This window comes from Dendrobates tinctorius, unplaced genomic scaffold, assembly GCF_039654945.1.
Source record: "Dendrobates tinctorius isolate UK_male_01 unplaced genomic scaffold, ASM3965494v1 ptg000272l, whole genome shotgun sequence".
In the NCBI taxonomy this organism is placed as follows: domain Eukaryota; kingdom Metazoa; phylum Chordata; class Amphibia; order Anura; family Dendrobatidae; genus Dendrobates; species Dendrobates tinctorius.
In genome coordinates, this window is record NW_027361939.1 from 9,361,298 (window position 1) to 9,385,831 (window position 24,534).

General features: G+C 42.1%; 1 protein-coding gene across 4 annotated transcripts in view; it reads left to right on the top strand.

Moving 5' to 3' along the window:
• The window catches only part of PROM2 (prominin 2), a 144,705-nt gene that overhangs the window by 66,628 nt on the left and 53,543 nt on the right, over positions 1 to 24,534 (top strand). For all 4 annotated transcript variants that reach the window (XM_073559511.1, XM_073559515.1, XM_073559514.1 and 1 more), the window contains exons 12-20: positions 174 to 297; positions 380 to 471; positions 3,381 to 3,462; positions 3,876 to 4,022; positions 7,895 to 7,966; positions 10,779 to 10,871; positions 18,254 to 18,307; positions 21,835 to 21,915; positions 23,116 to 23,184. In XM_073559511.1, coding sequence (XP_073415612.1) covers positions 174 to 297; positions 380 to 471; positions 3,381 to 3,462; positions 3,876 to 4,022; positions 7,895 to 7,966; positions 10,779 to 10,871; positions 18,254 to 18,307; positions 21,835 to 21,915; positions 23,116 to 23,184 — 814 coding nt within the window. The remainder of the gene's footprint in view (positions 1 to 173; positions 298 to 379; positions 472 to 3,380; positions 3,463 to 3,875; positions 4,023 to 7,894; positions 7,967 to 10,778; positions 10,872 to 18,253; positions 18,308 to 21,834; positions 21,916 to 23,115; positions 23,185 to 24,534) is intronic.

Below are 24,534 nucleotides of genomic sequence, written 5' to 3' on the forward strand. Positions count from 1 at the left end.
GGTGTGGTTCTTCACTGCTCTGAGCCGGGAGAGTTCGGCACAAGGCAATACAGGCAGGTAGTTAGGACCTACCTGCCAATATTTGCAGAGCCCCACAGAGAATAAAAAATCCCAATAACCCCTTTAAATGTGAATTACACATAGATAAATGTTAATTCACGCTTATTTTGCAGTGAGGTGTATCTCTCCCTTCTGTTCGCCTGGTTGGTCATCCTTTTTGTGTTCATCACCTTCCTTATTGGAGGAAATGTACAGACTCTTGTGTGCAATCACTGGGAAAATGGGGATATTTATAAGGTAAGTAAATTAAATTTTTAACTAACTCCATGAGCATGTAATAATTACTAAACTATGTGCTCCCTTCTGTAATTATTTTCAGTTTCTGGATGACCCACATAATCTACCTCAGAACATTAACTTGAAAAGACAACTTGGACTTAGAGAAAATTCCAATTTCACTGACTTGTATAAGTGAGTATCAAGAACAAGTTTTTCCATATGGGGCTGTGATTTTTTAGCACCACTAGAGTTGGTGAGATTCAATTTGCAGGACCCTGTCCATCAGGCTCATTGGTAATCTGTGGGTGCTGGATGGGAGCCCTGAAAATCGGCTTCCTCTTGGCATCCACAACTCTTCATTTGATTAGCCGGCCAAGTGCAACGTCATGTGCATTAGGCCGCAAATAATCAAGAGAAGAGCAGTGAATGCTGAAAGGTAAGAGGCGATTTTCAAGGCACCTATCCAGCATCCACAGATTACTGACAAGCCCAATTGACGGGGTCCTAACTGATTTGCACCAACTCTAAATACAACTATACTATATTTCCTTATGCTTTGGGGTATCTCTAGATGCCAAGCGGATTATAGAGGGTCCCATTGGACAGAACCTTAGAAATTGACTACTATTTAGGGAAAATAGAACATTAGTGGCCAATTCACCAGAATTCTGCAGTAAAACACCTTAATAAGTAGCAGCATTTTTGCACCACTCTGAAGTTTTGTAAAATTATTACGAGCATTGGCGTTTTCACGTCAGTCTCGGCCAGCTATGCTAATATAGGCAGAACATGGGTCAGATGGCTGAAGCCACTCATCAAATTTGTGAAAAGTTACGCCACTAAAGTGTTGTAACTTATTCCAGAAATGTACACCATGGCAAGAGGTGCACACCAGTTAAGAGATGTATGTAATTCATTCAGTTATTAGATTTGGAAGAAACCGCCAGGGTCATTGTGTCCAACCCCCTGCTTAATGCAGGATTCACTAAACCATCTCAGACAGGTGTCTGTCCAGCCTCTGTTTGAAAACTTCTATTGATGGAGAACTCGCCACCTCTATTCCAGATAAAGCCTGACCAAGGTAGAGTAGAGGGGGATAATTACTATACGTGATTTAGACTCTATGCTTCTCTTAATACATCCCAGGACTGTGGTTGCCTTTTTTTGCTGCTACATCTCACTGTTGACTCATGTGCAGTCTGTGGTCTATTAATTTACCCAAGTCTTTTTCACTCGTGCTGTTGCTTAGCTCTATTACTCCCATTCTGTAGAGGTAATTTTTGTTTATCTTGCCCAAATGTATAATCTTCCATTTCTCCCTGTTAAATACCATTCTATTAGTTGCTTCCCATTGTTCAAGCTTATCTACATCCTTCTGAATCCTTTCTCTGTCTTCTCTAGTGTTAGCTAACCTTCCTAGCTTTAAATAATCTGTAAATTTAGTTAGTTTACCTTTAGTTCCCTTATCTAGATCATTTATAAAATTGTTGAACAACACTGGGAACAGGACAGAGCTTTGTGGTACCCCACTTGAAACACTCTTCCAATTGGATGTGCAACAATTTATTCCCACGCGTTTAGTACAGTCACTGAGCCAGTTATGAAGCCACCTAACTGTAGCCTTGTCCATCCCGTACTTGGTCATCCTTTCAATAAGGATAGTATGAGATACTTTATCAAATACTTTGATGAATTGAGATATACTATATCTACTGCATTTTCCTGATCCACCCAGTCAGTGATTCTATCATAGAAGGAAATTATTTTAGTCTAGCATGACATGTTTGCTACAAACCCATGATGGCTCTGATTAATTGCTGTATTCCTATCCAAGTACTTTCTTACAGTACATACTGTTAATAATTTGTTCAAAGATATTTCCTGATATAGAAATGATGCTCACTGGCCTGTAATTTCCTGGCTCCATCTTCTTTCCATTTTAGAAGATAGGGACAACATTTGCCTTCTCTAATCTTCTGGGACTTCTCCTGTTCTCCAGGAATTTTCAAAGATTTTGGCTAGTGGTTTTGCAATTTCCTCTACTATCTCTTTCACTACCCTACGATGTAATTCATCTGGACAAGGAAATTTAAATTAATTTAAATTAATTGTGTTCCCTCACTCTTCCTGTACTCCTGTGAGCCCATTCATTTAGACTGGTGTGTTCAACGCCAATCCTACTGAACTGGCCCCTAAGTTATCAATTTCCCTTTTGCACCTCCTAAGGAGAAATGAAGCACTGCGCTCCTGGGTCTAGTAGAGTAAGAGATGCTGTTTGCAACCTTCCTCGACCTTAATTACGAATTATGTGCTTTCCTCTATTTGCCAGATAATTTTAATTTATTTTTTTCTTTGTGGGTAGGGCAACCTCTTAAAATTTCCATACCCACAGTTCTAAGGATTTTACCCCAAATCTTTAGCACTTATTGACCAGTTGTTCGTTATACAGGGAGCTGCCCCCTCTGATTGCAGTGTATAGCGCTGTAGAAGGCTTTCGCACATTCAGGCTTGTATAGTTATAAGCCGCTATTTACGTAAAGACTGAAAAAATCTGGGCATTTTATTTTTTTTATATATATATATATATATATATATATATATATATATATACTGTATACATGTGTCATAGATACACATGGAAATAAGAAATCTTGTAATATATCATATCAGAGAAATCTACTTCTTTCTCTGCCAGGACTGATCAGTCATTCTCAAAATTGTCAATTCACAGATAAAATCTGAATCTGTATTCAGTGATTACACACTTTCCTATTATTGAGATCAGAGATGACAGTTGCTGCTCATTAAGGTCAATGGAGAATTGTAACTGACACTGTGTCTGTCCCTAGCTCCTCCTCTCTCTCCATAGAGTTTTATTAGCACCAACTGTCATCTCCTATCTCAGTAATGTAAATAATTTGTCTTCACTGAATGGTGAATATGTTACCATTAGCAACTTCTGCGGTTATTTTCCACACATATATGCAAACAGCCTCCTCTACGCTTTTTATGATTATCCCTAGTTTACTCTAATGCAATAGTGAATTTGTTTTAAAAACGGAAATAAAGTAGTCATGGAAGTCTGTGTTAATCCCGTCCAGACAGTGCAAGCGTGGGGCTCCAATATGGAATGTGCTGGAGTTTAATCCTATTGACTTGGATGCAGTCTTCAACATTTCTCAGGTAAGAAATCCCTGTGATTAATTTGAGATACTGTGTTTCGGGGGCCGCGACGCCACTACAGGAATACCCCTGGCTTATGTACATTTTCTATAGCAGGTGGATACCATATAGTGTAAGTCTAACTTTCACAAACCCTAGGGTGTGTTTGTCTTGTACAGCATGTGATTATATGAAAATGACGTAAGGCTAAACTTCACCACTGTGTTCCCCTATATACGTCTCACTTAGAGTTATTTTGGTTTCTAGCTTTAGGCTAGTTTTGTGTTAGGGGTGGATACATTATAACACGGTTCAGGGTGGAGCTGCCAGTGTTAGTATGTCGATGAGATTAAAGAAATTTGACTCCAAGTCCAGCGGAAAGTTGTCCTGTAATAAACCTGTTCTCTTCTAACTTTCCTATATGTTCCTCCTAGTACACCGGACAACTCAAGAACCAGATAGACAACCTAAATGTTACTGTGCCTGGACTTGATATTGTCGCCAATATTGCAGTGAAGGTTTTACAAGACTATAGCAACAGTGGATTGGACAAAGTGCCTTTAAATAGCCTCTTGACACAGGTATGACTCCACTTATATGGCCATCACGGTAGCCCTGTAGACTTGGGATCCTGGGTTGATATCCCACCAAGGACAACACCTGAAAGGAGTTTGTATGTTCTCCCCGTGTTTGCGTGAGTTTCCTCTGGGTTCTCCGGCTTCCTCCTGCTTTCCAAAGACTGATAGGTTTAGATTTAGTTTGCACTGTAGCCTTGTTGCTTTTGTTCCTGGGTTCCAATCCCACCAAGACCAACATTTGTAGTAGTGTGTATGTTCTCTCCGTGTTTGTCTGGGATTCTTCCAGGTTTTCCAGTTTCCATCCACTCTCCAGAGACATACATTTGGCAGATTTGGTAGTTTACAAACATTGTACCACCAAGGAAAAAGAAAAATTCCACATTTCTACAGAATCAACATCAGCTTTATATTAATGTCCAGCAATAATCTGTTGATAAAAGAAGTTGTACAGACAGACCTTCTTTGTCTAAAAAAAAAAAATGATTTCAGCTGGATCCATTTTTTGAACATCTGAAGTCCATGGAAAATAGATCCATTCATTTTTCTTCCTTTTGAAAAGGATCCATACTGGAGGTGGAAAAATAAATATTTAACATACAGTATACTGGACATGTGAATCTAAAGTAATCATCCATTTGAAACTGATCCAGTAAGCAAAAAAAGATCCTTTTTAAATCAAAGAAAAGTTGATGACTAATTAAAGGATCTTTTTTACATAGACTTTGATGTTAAAAAAACAGATCAAGTTGAAATCAGGTTTGTTAGCTTGGCAAAAAACTTGTTTCTGCACAACTTTTTTTGTCAACGGATTGCCGCTGGATCCGTTCTAACGGATGACTACAGGTCATGTGAGCGTAGCCTAAGTCAGTTAGCATTTCTGCATATCTCATCAGGCAGCAGCTTTGGCCTTATAGTATAATTCTCATCCTACAAACCATTGTGGTTATTCATGTTTCTGAACGTGAACCTGTTAGCAACCTTACCCCTTTCATGAAACATTATGAAAGCTGCAGTTTTGCCCCAAAATTCAGCTTTTAACGATTTGCAAATTACGGTTTGCAAGTTTAATGTTAGGGTGCATCCAGGGCCAGCTCCATATTTTCGTGGGCCACGGGTGAAAGAGTCTCAGTGGGCCCCTATAACACATATGATTCATGAGGCCAACATAGTGCTTCATGCAGTATATTGGGCCCCATATATTGCTCCATTCAGTATAATGGGCCCCATATAATGCTCCATTCAGTATAATTGACCCAATATATTGCTCCATTCAGTATAATGGACCCCATATAATGCTCCATTCAGTATAATGGGCCCCATATATTGCTCCATTCAGTATAATGGGCCCCATATATTGCTCCATTCAGTATAATGGACCCCATATAATGCTCCATTCAGTATAATTGGCCCCATATACTGCTCCATTCAGGATAATGAGCCCCATATACGTTAAAAATATATAAACAAATACCTCTCCCCATACCCCCGCTGATCTGTTCTCTGCAGTCTCCTGTCTTCTGACCGTCTGCAATGATCATCACAGAGGGCACTCTGTGGTGAAGTCATTGCGCCCTCTGCGCTGAGAAGTCACAGAGCTCAGACATAAAGGGGAATGATGGAAGAGGAGCGTCAGCGGACGGCTCCCTCCCATCATTGTTTTCAACTCTATCGACATCCAGGATGCTGAAACAGTTTAAAGTACAATGTGGGGTGGGGCCCAGTGGCATGTGGTCTCCCACCATTGGCAGTACGCCACTAAGTGCCCCCCCATTTGTACGGTGCCCCGGTAGTTGCCCAGGCGGTGACGCTGGCCCTAGGTGTATGAGTGCACTTCCAATCTATGGCTCCTCTTCACTTCTCTCCATCAGCACCGCGACCACTTCTCTTGATTGACAGTGAAGAGCAGAGTTGGTGTCATATATCAGAGCATCTGTCTCTGCTGTCAATAAGTAAGCAGTGTCAGCACCGGAGGAGAGACGCAAAGGGCCATAGACTTCAAGTGCACTATGTTCATCAGTTCACTTGCAAACCTAATTTCTATATTAAAAGCAGAATTTTGGTGCCGCAAATAGCATTGTAATTGGTGTCTTTCATAATGTTTTACACTGTGACATCATGTACTACCTCTGCTTGCTTAGATTAGACTTACATACAGGTTTCCTTTAAGACCCCATATACTGTACATTGAAATAGTATTAAACAATAGCTGTCTTCTGTGTGTAACTTAGCCTCATACACTAAATAGTCAGCTCTGATCCCCACAAGCTAGGTTTAGCAGAATTTTTCATTGAACAAAGAATTGAGGCAGAATTCTAGCACTTCATATACAGGAATAGTGAACTTGCTCCGCAGTCTGCACAAATTTGTTGCGTTCACACCCTTACGCAGGACCTCTCACCAGGTCAGAAGGGGCCAGTTTTCTAACTCATTTATTTCCGGTGCTCCCCTGAGTTTATTGTAGTTTTTTTTTCAATATGATTCTAGAGATACGGAATGTTTTATTTAATGCTCATTTTTGGTTGTTGTTTTTTTTTTCAAGTGGGAGTGGTTTGTAGGGTTTTCCGAGGGCGTGTCTTTAGGCTACTCTACATAATTACCTTGTAAGCCACGCCTCCTTAGTAAAGACCATAAAAATGAATTAACAAAAAGATTCAATATCTCTGTAACCTTATGGCGGATTTAAAAATAAGCAAAAAACAAAAGCTAAATACTCAGGGGAGCAGCGGGCATAAAATAAGAAAAACTGGCCACTTTTTACCTGGTCACGAGTCCTATTTAAAGTGGTTGTCCAGTCTTATTGTACAGGTCTGCAAACACATTATGTGACTGCAGACTTGTGAATCCTCACATCGCAAACACTGCGCACATTGAGGATTCTATGGTGCAAGTGTCGCGAACGACGGGCGCATGACTGCTTGTATGTGATTGGCATAAATACGGTAATGTGCTGACAAAACGTGCGCGGCCTGTGTCTTCAACGAGGCCAGAGAGATCTAATCAGAATGTGGCTGGAAGTATGTAAATCGCATCCGTGCAGTCACATGACTGTCCACTCCTAGCGTCGGAACAGGAGAATCCACACAGTGCGCAGTGAGGATTTACAAGTCTGCAGGCACATAGAGTGAATGTACACTTGTACCCTAAGGTCGGACAACACCTTTAATGCCCTAAAGTATATATCTTGTTAATAATCCCCTCTAGGAAGGTCCATTCAAAACCTTATGTGAAACATCCAAAATATATTTGTAATTGATGACTTGTTCCTGTAGATTTGTCCGCGGCACCATGTAGTATACCACACCAGCCAGATCTGTCATGTGCTTAGGCTATTTTCACACTAGCGTTCGGCAGAGCTGCGGAGGGCTGCTTAGTTCCTCCGGTCAGCTCCGCCCACTGCCGCACCTCCTCCAGTCAGCTCCGCCTACAACAGCATGCGGCCTGCGTACCTATCTTTAACATCGGGTATGCAGGCCATGCGGTTGTATGCGGATGCCTCCGCATTCGTCGTTTTGACAATGCAGCGACTGCAACTAATTGTCAACGCTGGTCACCGCATTGTCAAACGACGCATGTGGATTCATCTGCATACATCCGCACGGCCTGCGTACGAAATGTTAAAGATAGGTATGCAGGCCTCATGCAGACATAGGCGGAGCTGACCAGAGGCGGTGCGACAGGGGTTGGAGCTTCACAGAGGAACTACGCAGTCCTTCACAGCTCTGCCGAACGCTAGTGTAAACCTAGCCTTAGTCCATTGTTTTCTGCTTCTGTTTAAATTCCATTCTGCTGCTTGTTCTTCCTCATGTCATATTGTTTGGGTACCGTATCTCTGAAACATTTAATCATTTAGCATTTTTTTATCATATTTCCCCCAGATACAAGTACCCCCTGTAATTGTGGACATTGAGCAGTATATCCCAGCCCTGGAAAGCCTTGCTTCCAGCCAGGTAATCACAAGTCATGATTCCATTTCCATACATTTTTTAGCTGAGTGAAAGCATCCATGCTTTTGCACTCCACTGTCAGGGCTGATTAGATCTTCGCCTACAGCATCATTGATTAAAAAGAACAATCTGAACAATTCTTAGGCCATTTTTACTTTTTATTGTAATGTAGAACATAGGTAAGGCACTGTATATTTTCATACTTTTAAAACCACAATTGTAAAAGTTTAAAATTATAGAACTATCAATCCAAGTATGATAAAGTGGCTGTGGTTATTGCCTGCTCTGGATCCCTTCTCTAAGCCAGAACAGAGCGCTACCCTGTATTCTTCCCTGGGAACGCACTTTTTAAAAGGGAGTTATCTCTAATATGAAATCCCGGTAAAGATATTGGGTACGTGCATGAGTCTATGGTTCCCCCAAAAACAATACTACTTTTGTGCTCTAAAGCCTCAGTATGTCATGATCCATTTTTGGATCTGTGGCAGATTTGGCATTTCATATTAAAACTTTTTCCTTTTAGGCCATCGGGGATTAATGTCAGTTTCCCCCCCCCCCCCGGGTGGCCACTGGTGTAATTACATTGCTGCTGAGTTTGCTGATGCAGGTGGTGACCACACCCAACTTCCTTTAAAAGGTCACCTGATGCATCAGCTGACTGTTGGTGGTACAGGTCCTTTTGGATACCAACCGTGCTGAAGGAAGGAGGTTGCTGGTGCAGTAGTGCTTCAGCTGAATGCTGTTATCTGGTGCCTTACTCTGCTGTGCGGTGCTTTGCAGCAGAGAAAGCTAAGAGTTTTGTGTTTCCTATTCCCTGAGGTGTTTGTCTTACCTTACATTGTTTGTATTAGTGCAGCAGTGGGATCAGTGTCCTCACTTGCCAATTCCCTACTTAGGGATAGGTGCAGGGCAAGCGAGGGCTTAGGTATCCTGCTCGGCAACATGTTGAGATAACCTGTACAGGGACGCTAGTTAGATCAGAACACTTCCTCAGGTGAGTGCAGGAGGTGTCCATTTACCCTGTTCCCTACCGACAGGGCACACCGTTGTTAAAGTTTCCCTGGTGGCCCCTGGTATGTTTTTTGTTTTGCCATTTAGTGACTGACCAATTGGTGGATCGTGTCACACTGGGCCAGTCACTCCGTGACATTGTATTATCATATGACATCACCACAGTCAATTATTGTACAGTGCTGTGCAAATTAATTGGGACAAAGCATTTTTTTAAGTAAAATCGTAAGTTGGTCACCAGTCAGTGAATCAAACCAGTTTTAACTGCTTTGAACAGGCACACACCTGTTCAAAGCAGTTAAAACTGGTTTGAATTACTGACTGGTAACCAAATTACAATTTTACTTAAAAAAATGCTTTGTCCCAAAAGATTAATTTGCACAGCACTGTATATTTATTTTTTAATTTTTCATGCTTAAAGCCGGATTTTACATCTGGATTGGTGCCATACTGTAACTCACAAATGCAGAAGAACAAGGGCAGATAAATATTTTTTCTTTCTTTCTTAACCTTCTTAAGCTAGGTAAGGTATATATATATTTTTTTTTCTTTACTAAGGCAAACTGTGGGTATGTGCACATGGCGTCATTTATATACTGGTGCAGGTGCAAAGTTTTCCTAGACGAAACTGCTTTAGGGAAACGGTTTGTGGTTATTTCCCGAGTAAGAAGTGCTTGACACTGTGAAACGCATTGAATAGAATAAAAGCCACACGATTTAATAAATTGCTGGGATTTGACGTCGTCCAAACATCGCAGTGCGGGAGACATCCACAAATTATTCCTATCTTCTGGAAAACACTGGCTGTCGGTTTCCTGATGCGGTTTCACCACCAGCTTTTACTCTATACTTAAAGTATAGAGAGAAGAATAGGCATGTCACTCCTTTTCGCAGCTTCAGGGTTTACAAACCCTAAAGGTGTTAAAGGAAGTGACATAAGATGGAACATGTCCACTGTAAAGATGAGCGGATCGATTTGTGGGACTCCGGTCCAGCATCCAGGTCAGTGGTACTTGGTAGTCGGGAAGACTGCAAATTTCTTACCTTACGGTGTCCCCGATGTGACTTTTGATTAGCCATGGTTGGTGTGACGTTATCTGTGGATCACATCGCACAGATGGCATCACACTAGCCTCAAGTCAAATGCTGCATCTGGAATACAGGATGGTATGAGATTCACAGTCTGCAAGGTACCACTGACCTGGACACTGGATTTGAGTCCCACAAATTGATCTGCTCATCTCTGGTGCACAGTAATGTCGTTTTGAAATAGCTGGACATTATGTTCATTTTATAGGGTGCTTTTTCAGGCGGATTCCCGGGCAGAATCCACCTGAAAAAGATGCCATGTGTACATAGTCTAGAGGGTTTTTGAAAAGATTTTGTGGTTTTCAACATAGCAACATGTTTATTGCACCTGGGATGTTTCCTTCTTGGTGTTGAATGCTCAATATCGAGCAATATACTGTTTATATATATATATATATATACAGTATATATATATATATATATATATATATATATATATATATATATATATGTGCGTTGTAGGTCACGTACTGCTTGTTGTCCACTTTATTTAAAGCCACCCGTCTGTTAACCTTGGCCCTCTGACTGTCCTCTGTCTGACCTTCTGATTTACGGCTTACATGACATCTGCTGTATCTTGTAATTCTTTACTAATTGTTTCTGCTAATAATCATCATCAGGATAGTAATGCCACCATTAATCTTTGGGATTGAGTTTTCTATTGATACCAGGATTCAGCATTCATTTCCCTGTGGATTATTTTATTCTCATTCAGCGTAACGCAACCATAAGAAATCAGCTGGAGAACGAGGCGGCCGCTTTGAGGGACACACAGAATGCCACTGTACAAGATCTAGAGAAAATCATGGTAGGTATCTATAGTAGATAGTACAGCAGCCCTACAGTATGACAGTCTTAAAAAAAGAAGGGGGCGTCGTATTTGTTGGTGCCTTCAACAGAACCCATTAAGCACACTTTTCCCTCTTCTGTTACTTTCTACACATGCTGCATCACATCATAGGCTGGATGAATGGCTAGTTACAATGTTCCTGTTTTAGGGGTCAAAACAAAATCAGGGAGATTTTTTAGTTAGTCGGTTAAGGTGATATTTGCTGTGATTTAGGGTGCTTGCTTATAACCTAACTCTTAAAATTTTTGGAGGTCTGAGATTGGCAAGAAGTCATCATCTGAAATCTCTAGTTGTTTAGGATGTGTAAGGCTTTATCGTATTATCTGTATTAATCTCGGGAACTAAGGGCAGAAAACTACAGTTAATTATACCTATAAATTAATAATTTAAAGGGATAGTGATAAAAATTGTAGGATACTCAATTACTTACTGATAATTGGGAGGACTCTGAAGCCCTTTCCTTAAAGGGGTCGTCCGGTCCAAACCGATAAGTCTGCATTCACTCTGTATGACTGCAGACTTACGAATCACCCCACTGCATGCATTGTTCTCGGTGGGGAGTCGTTGGTTTCTGAGTCGGGATCAAAGTATATTTATGAGTCATATATACTCTCGGCCAGAGTCCGTCTAGTGGGCGTGTCCTGGTTCCATATAATTGTATGGAGTGAGGCCTCGCCTCCCTCTGTAGACAGCCATGCCCATTGGATGGCCGTGCCACTAGACAGGGCACTACCTCAATCAATATAAGTGTATGCAGCGATGCCGCATCTGTGGTACTACCAGGTACGCGGGATGCAGTGACGAGTGACGAGACGGTTTTGGGTTTTTGGTAATAACTTTTATAGGTTTATAGGTAACTATCCGCAGGGGTAGTCTAAGCAACCGAACAAGTAACAGGAATTGTCCTCGCAGGGACTCAATACAAGCAAACATGGAAATAAAAGAACACAACTACGTCCGGAAAAAGCCGGTCACTATAGGGCCGCGGTATGGCCAACTACAAGTCCTTAGCTATATAGTGTCACTTAACCGTCCCGACGTCCCTCGGCGTCCTGGACGATGGTTCTTCGGCGTAGCAGCCGCTGGGCCCAGCCGCTGAGTCTTCGAGCGTTCCGACGCTCCGGTGAAGCAGGGGCACAACAGGCCCCGGATGAGTCCTTGGACAGATGGGCCGCAGCCCCCAGATAGGGGCAAGCAGCGGCGATGTGTGGTGGTGGCTGGCAGGTCACCTGCGCAGCCAGCGGCTGCAACGGGGGATCCGCGGCGAGCAACGGCCCGGCCCTTGCCGCGGACTGGAGCGGGACAGCGGTGGCCCCTGACAGCACTGAACTAGCCGCGGCCACGAGTGGAAGTGGGGTGGCTACGGGTGGCGGGAGACAGGCCGCAACCGCGGGCTGAAGTGAGGCAGCAACGGCCGCTGGGACCCGCGGGCAGGATGCAGCCGCGGACAGGAGCAAGGCGGCAACGGCCACGAGTGACCACGGTAAGTTGCTCTCGCTCTCAGTCGCTCCCACGGTCTCCTGCTCCTTCTGTCCCGTTCTGCTGGCTCACTGTGACTAGCATTCTCCTCCCCTTGTATATCTGCAAAAAATAAAAAGAGGGGGAGCGCACTAAAGCGGTAAATGAGGGACACCAGAGTGTTTAACAAAGGTAATCCACTCACCTGATGTGGTTGTGAAGGGTCACAACCACCTAAGGAAGTTTTGGCCGCTGCAGATCCCGGGATGCAGATAAAACAATAGAGAAGAGAAAAGCCGGGGTTTGTCTGCGCTAGACCACAAGGAACCAACCGAAGATGCAATCAAACCTTTATTCACATTCACGGCTTGAATGTGAATAAAGGTTTGCTTGCATCTTCGGTTGGTTCCTTGTGGTCCAGCTCGGACAAACCCCGGCTTTTCTCTCCTCTATTGTTTCCCCTTTTATATTGGCTCCTCCCCCAGCCCATCTGTCAGTCTCCACGGTCCGGCCCTGAACTCTGTCCTCCGGAAACAACCTGCCCCAGAACCTAAATGGCGGTCCCCTTGGTTCCGGCCCGGACACTCGACGGGGGCCCCTTCTCCCACACACCCACTGGACGAAATCTTTCCAGGAGTATGTATGACGCATACATACCCTCTGGGCCTGGCTCAGAAACTGGCGAATCCCTTAATCTCCAAAGTGACTGCAGGCTTATCGATTTGGACCAGACAACCCATTTAATGGAGTGAAAGTGCACATGCTCAGCTCCGCTCCATTACTGACTATTGGACTGATAGAAATAGTAGACCACTGTGCTCAACTGTCCCATAGACAATGAATGAAGAGGAAGCTGTGCATGCGTCCAACCACTGCATTCAGGATGGGTGCTGCAGAGCCCCATTCTCAATGTCCAGAGACCTGATCTTAGGGTCACTGTGTCACGTCGCCGTCAGACACAGGGACTGCTGTTCCTGCCTCGGCCACTTGGAGGCGCCGGACTGTCACGTCGCCGTCAGACACAGGGACTGCTGTTCCTGCTTCGGCCACTGGGAGGCACCGGACTGTCACGTCGCCGTCAGATTCGAGGACTGCTGTTGCTGTCTCGGTCACTGGGAGGCGCCAGACTGTCACCTTGCCGTCAGACTCAGGGACGGTTGTTCCTGCCTCGGCCACTAGGAGGCGCCGTGGTTCACCCGTGGGTGGTGGTGACGGAGAAGGGGCTCCTACGCAGGCATCTGGTGGGCGCAGGCTCCGCTCCTCTGTCAGTCATGAAGGGGTTGGTGCATCACCATCTGGCCTGGTCCTGGGGGAGGTCCAAATGACGTCATCAGACTGTGAGCCTGTGAGGGATAGCCTGATCCTTCAAATACCTTGGGGTCTGTCTTGCAGGCTGCCAGATATAGTCTTGGTTTCCCCAGTGTGCTAGTGTGTTATTTGCTATTGCTATCCCTGATCTTAGCCTGGATTTTGACTCTGCTACTGCCTGCCGATTTTGTACCTCTGTTGCTTTCCTGGTTTAATACACTGACCTTGGCCTGGATTTTGACTCTGCTACTATCTGCCGATTTTGTACCTCTGCTGCCCTCCCGGTTAATGACTCTGACCTTGGCCTGGATTTCGACTCTGCTACTGACTGCCAATTTTGTACCTTTGCCACCCGTCTGGTTTAGACTACGCTTTCGGTCCCATTAATTTATCCCTTTCTGGCGACCGTCCTGCTCTGGTCTGCTGCTCTGATACAGACAGCTACCTCCTGGGCTCTGCTGTAATTCCAGATCCCTGTATAGGGGTAAAGGGTCTCGGGGTTGCTCGAGGTGCTGTCTCAATTGCAGTCCAGACTCGCACCAGACGGACGTCACACACTGGGTGTACAAGTGATTTTGACCTACATTGACCAACAAGTTATCCCCTAAGTTTAGATGAATACACCACTAGGGGAGGCAGTGGGGGCAACTTATTGTGTTGGGGTGCTGTGGAGAACCTTCATACTTTTGTTTACTCTGTATGGGAAAGTTGTGGGGGCATCATACTGTGTATGGGGAGATGTGAAATCCATTATGTGTGGGGAGCTATCAGACCATCAGTACTGTGATTGAATTGTGGGACCAACACACTATGTGGGAATCTGTGAGACCTTCATACTGTGTGGGGAGCTGTGGGAACATCATGCTGTGTGGAGAGCTGTGGGGGCATCATACTGTGTGGAGAGCTGTGGGGGCATCATGCTGTGTGGAGAGCTGTGGGGGAATCATGCTGTGTGGGGAGCTGTGGGGGCATCATACTGTGTGAAGAGTTGTGGAGGTGTCCTGTGTGGGAAGCTGTGGGAACATCATGCTGTGTGGAGAGTTGTGGGGGCATCATACTATGTGGGGAGCTGTGGGGGCATCATACTGTGAGGAGAGCTGTGGGAGCATCATACTGTCTGTGGTGGGAGGAGTTCATCAAGGTGCAGGGCTGTATAATTGGAGCAGTGTGATTTCTTATTTCTAGAAACTTTACAAAAAGCAGCAAATTATATGGTTTTGATCCGCTGCTACAGGTAAAAAAAAGACATGTTACAAGCAGCCCTATCGTAAACTGAATATTAATATAAAAAATAATATATAAATATTAAGCAAAATAATTTCCTCATATTGGTTCCACCCGACACAACAGTCACGGTCTCCGATGTGACCCTTAGGGAAAATATAATTGCCTACCCCTAATGTAAGAGATATGTCACTTCTTCAGGAACACTTCTCCAAGTGTGCCCATTGAAGTCATTATAGTCTTAAACCAGATATCACTGCTTTTTTTCATTGATTTTATGTAATTAGTTCTAAGTACTAACTATAGAATTAATGTAATCCTGTTAATAGTGACACGTAATAACTGTGATAACAGGTTTAATTGTTAAACCTGCATGAGTCAGGAATTTATATTATTAATGTCTTATGTTGCATTTTTGGCATAATGCCAAGGGTTATATATCGGAGCTTAATTGGCACCCAGGGAAGAGGCATCTCTGGGCTTCGATGCATTATAGTGGTAATATTAATGTCAGGAAAATTTCTCCTTACCAATAGAAGGCTGGAGACATCTGAGTTCAGATCAAAGGTTTATTCTTGTATACAAGGAGATAGTCTCTAATCACCTCCATGAAGATACAGTTACAGCAGTTCATATAGTTATGGTTGACATAATGAATGCAAATATAGAATCAGCTATTTTTCATAGTATATAATACCAAAACTAGTGTAGGAAGGTTAAAAAAAAAAACTCCAAAAATGAGGCGTTTCCAAGTGAAACGCGCGTCGGGTGTGGTGGGTCCTCGGTCACTATCCTCAGGTAATTATACCTCCTCCGGTCCTTGAGTTACATAATAGGCTTTTTTATTCTGCTCCACTGCCTTACACTTACTCTATGTTATATTATATGTATTTCTGCAACTTTGCTGACATGTGATTACTATAATGTGCTGTATATATTACGATATTATGTATATCGGATTAATGCTGCACTCATATTGAAAATGTCCATGTACATGGGTACAATGTGGTAATCAATTACCATTTAGTGCCTGTATTTACAGACACTAGCTGTTATTTGTAGGTTTATAAATTGTTAGGATTTTTACATTTTCCCGGGTGAACCCACCTTCCATTTTATTGTACCTGTGGTATTTTGTCTGAGTTTTTCTATATCTTTTTATATGAATTTATAATAAACGTATATTTTAGACTGGATGCTCTGGCCGCAGTTAAAGCATTTTCTTTTTTTGGAGTTTTGTTGATGTGTTGCTTTATGGTTAATTATATGTAGGATAATTTTGGTGTCTTTTTATTTCCTTAGTGTAGGAAGGTATATAAGGAAGTACGTCCATCTGGAGCAAAAAACAATAAAGAACTATGCTCGCTATAAGCTATATTTGCACATTGTCTTATGATTAATATTTCCGCTCGTTAATCAATTCCATCTTTAGTTACGCATAAATCGTTTAGGGTTTAGCTTTAGTTAAACCTCGTAGTAAAAGCATATAGTGCATATATTCTAAAAACCTTATCATTTAAAAGACTATATAAATAATCTTATCAAAATTCTTATAACAAATAACAGTATTAATTGGGATGAAGCTACGGCCAGACCGGCTCTAATCCAAGGAATATATTGGGCCTCATTTTTCCAAACTGGCAAAAAGAAAAACTTTGCTTGACTTTGTTTCCCATGCTGCGCTTTGACAATGTTTTCGGCAATGGGTAGTTTCCTTTTTCATAATTTTTGTAGCTCACCCCATTTACGTTGCAAAATGACTGTATCTGTGATAGGACTGATATAGTAAAATGTGGCGCCCCTGATGCTCAGTCGCCACAGAGGTACTGCACCTTCTCCTAAGGTGTAGTGCCCCACCAACTAGGTAAGTTGGGAACTCCTTTCCACACTCCAACACCTGCACCCCACACACAGGATAGTTCAGCAATGGACCAGATTGCGGCTCCATGCTTAGAGGATAGCAGAGCACCTTTCGTGGGTCCTTGCTTCGTAACACGAGATGTGCTGGGAGGTGGGTGGAGTTAGATATAAAAGAGTGGGAAGCTTTAGAATTACAGGTCAGTCTGACGGGAAGTCAGTCGAGAAAGAGGAGGCTAGGGGGTCAGTCAGGAGAGACTGAGGATGGATCCCTAGAAGGAAGGATGGAGGAAGGAGTGCTGCAGCTGCCTCAGTGACCTGAGCCAGCTGGCACGGGAAAGGAACAGAAGGAGAAAGATGTAGAACTGCAACCTAAGCTTCCATAAGAGAGAGAAAGAACAGCGCGGAACAAAGGAGTAAAAGAACAGAGAGGAGTTGTGGGTTGGAAGAGGAACCCTGCCTATAGGTTCTCAGCGCAAGGCCGGGTCCTGGTCCCCGAGGTTGTATGGACACTTGTGGTTCTGCAGCAGACACCGGTAGAGTAGTTGGCTGTAAATGCACTACTCCCATCCAAGACTTGGAACACAACAGCAACACGGATAGAGAGCCGGGATCCAGGAGGTCCCTGATCAGTCTACAGCTGTCTGTCATACAAGTAGAGTTGTTAGGAACATCTTACAGGAGGAACTTCAGAGTAACCACAGTACTGGAGCTCTTCACACTAATAGGCGCAATAGCGGAGTTGTTTAGGACAGGTGGTACATGTTGGCGGAGTGATGGAGAGGAGAAGCCTGACTTGCCCGGGAGGTTGATTGAGTCTCTGCCCCGGAGGAAACAGCACAGAGGCAGGCACCAGTGTGTACCACGAACAGTGAGTAATTAATAGTTAATTAATTAGTGAGTTTTAATAGTAATATTAAGGCTACATTCACACTGAGCTTTTTGAGAATTATTTTGGCTGTTCTATGAGGAGTTTTTTATAGTTTTCTTTTCCTGAAGAGATTTTGGTTTTGAAAAACACAAGGTGGGGGGAAAAAAAGTGCTTATCACCTCTATATAGCAGATTTTGCTGGAATACATTCCAAACTAGACACTGTCCATTCATGAGTCTGCAAAATGAAAGCTTCAGGTTTGTACTTGAAAAACTTCTCAGATTTGTCCTTCTCAAAAAAACTCTGTGTGGACAAAAGTCAAAGGATATGTTCACTCTAAGTTTTTGACACGTTTTTGGAGGAGTAACTCAGTGGAATCTCTCCAAATCCTCAAAATTCCTCAAAAACTTGGAGTTTTTGTTCCAAAATCTCACTAAAAAGACTCAGAGTTCACATACCCAAAGTTTCGTTCAAACGTCAACATTTTCCGGCAGTCAATAACATCCATTTTTCAAGCAGAAAATACTTCAAGAAAGTCTCCATTCTTCTGAAGATTTGTAAATCTGAAGTGTCTTATTAGAGTGGATATTGCAAAAATGTTCTCTAATTTATTTTTTTCAGGGCGAGTTAAACAACAGTGCCCAATCCTTGGCTGCGTTGGCTCCTAACCTTAATGTGAGTATTGTCCATTATGTTCTCCATGAAATAATATTGGTGTTGTGTGAGGATAAATGTTAACTTTTTCCTCTACACACCACCAATCTTCTTCATAAGCTTAGTCTGGTATTACAGCTCACCCCAAATAAATGGGTGATTAATTGTTGACGGATCCTTTGGCTAGGGTCACACAACCATTTTTTCTCCATCCAAGAAAAACGGTCCGATGTTTTCCACAGACCCATAGACTTACATTGTCGATTTTGATCCGACACTCAGATCAAACCCAAATATGTCAATAATTTTTTTGTTGGACCACGAAGAAAAATATAGACCTGCATTTAAACTGAACTGAGGTACCCAAGAACGTCCACTACAGAATGTATAAAGCTGTGGTGTTCCAGCTCCATACATTATGTACTTTTAGCCATCACAGGACCTAATAAGTGGGGAAGTTCGGTATCCAACCCCCACTGCTCTGATACTCGGGACTTATCTTAAGGATAGGTGATCAATATCATAGTCGTGGACAACCCCTTTGATGTGATCTGTAGTACCAGATCTTGTTTCTGGTAAGAAGCACTCCTTTTTACTAATCGCTTGCCAACCCTTTAAATGTGCCAAATTACATTATCATGTAGTAAATGCCTTTTTGATGCGCTGTTACCCTTTTTTGAAATAACTAAGTTATTACCTCAATGTGAGGAATATCTAGTTCTGGTGAACATGGCTTGTAATCTGATGAAGCGTCAAAGGCCGGGTGCCCATGATCCGGAACCAGCAGCGCTTTGGATTCAGGGTTTATTCGCCGCGTCCAAAGCGCTGCCTTCTATTTACCTCATTCAATACATTTCTATTGATGTAATTTCTGTTGTGGAGACTAGTGTCTAAGCAAGAGAAATTGACATGATGCGGTCTTGATAGACGAACCATACGTCATTGTCCGCGGGTGACCTACAGTAGAAATTCAATCCACTATGCTGTAACATCTGGCGGCTGCGTGTTTGACGCTGCATAAATACGCAGCGTCAAACCCGCAGCAATTACTGATTGTGGGCACCTACCCTATTACAACATGAAAAGGCAAATCAGCCATCTGAGTGGTCAGGCGTACACAAACATTACCATAAACATGCTCTGGAATCACAGAAAATATTGGAATATTGGGATCTGCTTCCAATACCCCATCAATTGAGGTCTGACCACTGTGATCCTCACCAGCTTCTAGTTCAAAGCAGCTTAGCCCTAGGAACACACAACACCATCCATGTGAGCTCTACTGTTCATCTGTAAAAACGGCCTATGAGGCCAGGAAAAAGCTGTAAGGAGCCAATAGAAGACAATATGGCATGGTGGTTACCCAATAATATGGCCGCGTGTAAGAACAGTTTTTGCACACTTTGCTTTCTAACCTTCAGTCTTTATAAGACATTGAGCAATATTATTTTTTAATGGGATTTATCAAAAAAGGTTTATATCTCAGAACTCAGTCACTCCCCCCAGTAAAGCCTTCAAGAAGCCCAAGCTCTGCACGATAGTGAAGTATCTAGGTGTATGGGAGTCTAGGATGACTTGCAATGCAGCTCAACAGACTGTTTTCCGGATTACCGCAGGCAAGTGAAAGTGAGATCAGTCATGAGAATCTCAGGCATGGAATCTCTACCTCTTCACATATCAATAAATGATAGAGGTAAGAGGTACAGATGTATAAAAGTGACTACGCTGTTGAAGATGGGTAGTTCCACACTATTTGAGTAGTTCAAGCAGTTTTTTTATTGGCGTGTTTCAGGTTCGGACCGAACCCTTTTTCAAAAGTAAATACATACTGTGTCTGTAGTTTGTTTTGAAAATGAGTTTGGTCCAAGCCAAAACACATCAATAGAAAAACTAGATGAACTTCTCCAAGAGTGTGGAACTACTCATCTTCAACAGCAGCGCGGTCAGTATTATACCTCAGTACCTTCATCATTTTTTAAAAGGCTCTTCCTTTTGTCGGTTAACTACAAAAGAGCATTTATTGGCATTGTACCAGCCACAACCTTATCAGGTGAGCACTTCCTCACCCCCTATTCCCATTTACCCCACAGAGTTGTCCTGTGTGCACATGTCTCTTTTCTGTGTTTTTTTCTGATATCTGAGCAGTAGATATCTGAGTATTACAATAGGTCAGTGCCATTTTTCATAGTTCGTAATGCCGGTCTTAATGAAGGGATGTGGTGGAGTATGATGTGTCGAGGTAGAAGCCTGTTCCTTCGCCAGAAACTCTAGCATTTCTGGAATAAGTAACGTCTGATGCATTCAGCAGGCACATCCATTCTATGCACACTTTGGTAAAAAGAATTCAAAGATGGGTTGAAATAAAAATCACCAGGATGAAAAAGATGGTAAAAAATAATAACAATAATAATAAATAATACAATATGTTGAAAATAAAAATGCCTTTATTGAAATGTTGGCACAACAATTAAATGCATTAAAAAAAAATATATATATATAAAATAAAATAAGATAATAGCATATACAACCACAAAAGCAATATATTTATGGACAATGGAAAAACCAGTCCATAGCAAAAGGCTTAATTAATGATCCAGGTACAAAAAAGTGCATGAATAAAGTGACATAAAATGTCTAATAAATGTGCCCAAAGTGCAAAAAAGTGCTGTTGTGCAAAGGAATTATACATACAAATCGCCGTGAGGCGTGTGCAAGACACAAAATATAAAATACCTGTAAGCCAATTGGTGCTATATGGGTTGTTATAAGAACGCGCTGGGGCGCGTTCTTATACAACCCATATAGCACCAATTGGCATACAGGTATTTTATATTTTGTGTCTTGCACACGCCTCACGGCGATTTGTATGTATAATTCCTTTGCACAACAGCACTTTTTTGCACTTTGGGCACATTTATTAGACATTTTATGTCACTTTATTCATGCACTTTTTTGTACCTGGATCATTAATTAAGCCTTTTGCTATGGACTGGTTTTTCCATTGTCCATAAATATATTGCTTTTGTGGTTGTATATGCTATTATCTTATTTTATTTTATATATATATATATTTTTAATGCATTTAATTGTTGTGCCAACATTTCAATAAAGGCATTTTTATTTTCAACATATTGTATTATTTATTATTATTGTTATTATTTTTTACCATCTTTTTCATCCTGGTGATTTTTATTTCAACCCATCTTTGAATTCTTTTTATCTATACCCGGATGGTCTGCCATCCCTTGTTTGGGGGATTGATTCTATCACACTTTTGATATTGATATTTTTATTATTATATACTCTTTTGAGATTATTGTATTATATATAGGCATTGTGTGATTGGTTCTTTTCCCTTGTTTATTCTTATGCACACTTTTGCAGAGCTGCCCTAGATTGGTGTGAAAATTTTGTGACTTTTTTAGTGTTTAATACGAGTTTACTTTGATGAATTGGACCCAATCTCCTTATGTGAGTAGAGATCCCCTACTGCTGCACATGTAGTATATAATTGATTGGTAAGACGATTCCCACCTTTTTCCTTTAAGGCTGGGATACAACGTGCCGTGCAAAATATCTACACTCTGAAAGGACCACTGATTCAAGGAACAATTGATCAACTGAAGAATGTAAGTTGCACATACTGTATGGCTATACTCAGAGGAACCCCCACTGAAAAATCTGTAACAAATCACCTCTTATAATGTGCCATCTATAATACTGGATAGTTTTTATGTAGAAGAAAAGCTATTGGGCCCCTCAGTCATCAGCTATGCGCTTGAATTTCTTTAGTACTTGAAGAAATGTGATAGTTACTTGACTGATTTTAGTGTCACTTCAGCATTATGTATTTACTACATATATTAGATCTGTGTAGGTCCAATATCATTTTTTTAGGAGGAAAGGAAGTCACTATGGCCGTCTACCTATCTTATGGTGATGTGAGTTCAGTTCAGTATAATCAAAATTTACCAATTCTTCTGGAGTGTTAAGAGGCCTCTTAGAAAAGGTGAGACATCCCTGACTTCCTGGAGATGGCAAATCTTTCGGGCGCCCCCGAAATCTACTTGAAAAGCAACTCTTCCAGAAGGATTCGTCAGTTGAAAGGGTGTGGAAGAGTCATGGAGGGGAATGAAAGAGGCATGGAGAGGTGTAGCCTGAATAAGGCATGGCTATAAGGGGGTTTGCAGTTTCCTCCTGGAAGGGCTTCCCAAAAACTTACCAAGTATTGCATAACAGCATGTATTGGGGCAATGAAACAGCCCCCAAAATGCAGCTTTATCATGTCCTTCAATGTCACATTGTGCAGGAGTACATGGACATGGACGGCAAAACTCGAGTTATGCAGAGAAATAAAAGTCACTGGAGTAGGATGTGCCTAACTCAATAAGAGGTCAACGCCATAAGCTACATCTTACAAGTGCCATGCGCCTTCAGCAGATATGAGCTCCAGGCAGGGACCTAAGTACAATTTCTGGACTAATTTCCGTCACTATAGGTCCTAACTTTTCCTGAATTTGACTAGCAGATGTGGCCACGCTCTGTGCCACCCATGCACTGCACATATTGGCGGCATAGCTGGTCACAACGAATACGAAAACACCCAAAGTCACAATATTTTTGAGCAGCTTCCGAGTTGCGCAAAAATATTACGACTTAATAAGGTATTTTACACCAGAATTTTATGGAATCGACCCTATTGTTTTATTGTCTGATTGTACTTTATCTATATGTCACTTTAATACATAACTGTATTGAAGCAGCTGTTGCAACTCAGCAATTTAACTATAAACTAAATGACTCATTTCACTTTCTGGACATTTCTATAGGACAGCAAGTGTCTGCTCGATCAAACGATAGGATATTTTTCCCAGTACATTGACTGGGTGAAGAAAACTGTAAGTTATAACTAAAATTTCACTAACAATTATTGAACTTAAATTCAAAATTCTTCTTTGTTCCAGAAACAGCGCCACTCTTGTCTGTAGGTGATATATGGTATTGCAATTCAGCCTCCTCTATCCCCAACCGGGATGAACTGCAATACCAGACACAACCCAGCAACAAGAGTGGTGGAAAACAGATATCCTTTTTAGGCCGGAGTCACACTTGCGAGTGTGATGCGAGAAACTTGCACTAGTGTCTTGCATCAATACCTGGCACTGCCGTCGGCACTCGGACTGGAGTGTGCGGCTGCATGTATTTCTATGCAGCTGAAAGCTGAGGTCCGATAACCGGCGGCAGTGCCGGGTATTGATGCGAGAGACTCGCGCGAGTTTCTGGGCATTGCACTCGCAAGTGTGACCCCGGCCTTAATCTCATACTGCTTTGTAATTATGCAGGATGTCTGCAGCTCCAGAGTATCAGCAAAGATTATACAGATTATCTGCAGATTACAATCGTTAGAATTATATGACCTGCAACAAGTTAAAACGTGCTAAGCAAGCATATCACAATCCCTTTAGTCAATCCTTAACGGTATGAATGAATTGCAAATACCAAGGCTGTTCTTAGCTGTAAATGTCTTTGTAAGCTTCTTGGGCGTGTGATGTATGACCGTCAGCTAATTACTCACTGCCATAGATTAGTCGCGGTGAAACCTGTTTCTGCATGTAGTAGACTAGTTTTATTTCAGCAATAATTAAAAACTGACACTAAATCATGAAAACTTTTCACAATACAAATGGTAGTATATCAATTATGCGACAGAGCAGACCGTAAAAGAAGCCTACGCTCTGTAGATGTGACGTCAGCAGAGGTAGCTGAATCCCCGGCAGGAGTGGTCTGTGACCACTCTGTGCCGGAGAAGAACGGTGCCGTCCACAACAAGCAAGTAAATTGCAACTACCTGGCTCTTAGTGCTTAGATACATTTTTTGCTTTTGTAAAGTCTCGGATATCCACTTTAAATGCATAGGACAATTCTTTTTTCATGTCATCCATTTTCCCTCAGTGCGTCGTTTTTTTTACAACTATTATACATCAACAGTTTAAAATATCCACGATCGAGTACAGTTTCCTATTTTAATAATGGCAATGTTGTCATAAAAGTTGGGTGCTATAAGGATCATCCATATGGGATCCCAATTTTTTTTTTGAGCATGTATAGACTTGAATAGGTGAGTCTCACACAAAATATGGAAGAGACTAGCACGTGCTGCATTTCTTTTACAGAAGTCTGGACGAGCCCTAAAGCTGATTATTAGGTTTTACTCTCTGAAGATCCCACCATTTTTTTCTCCTCACTTT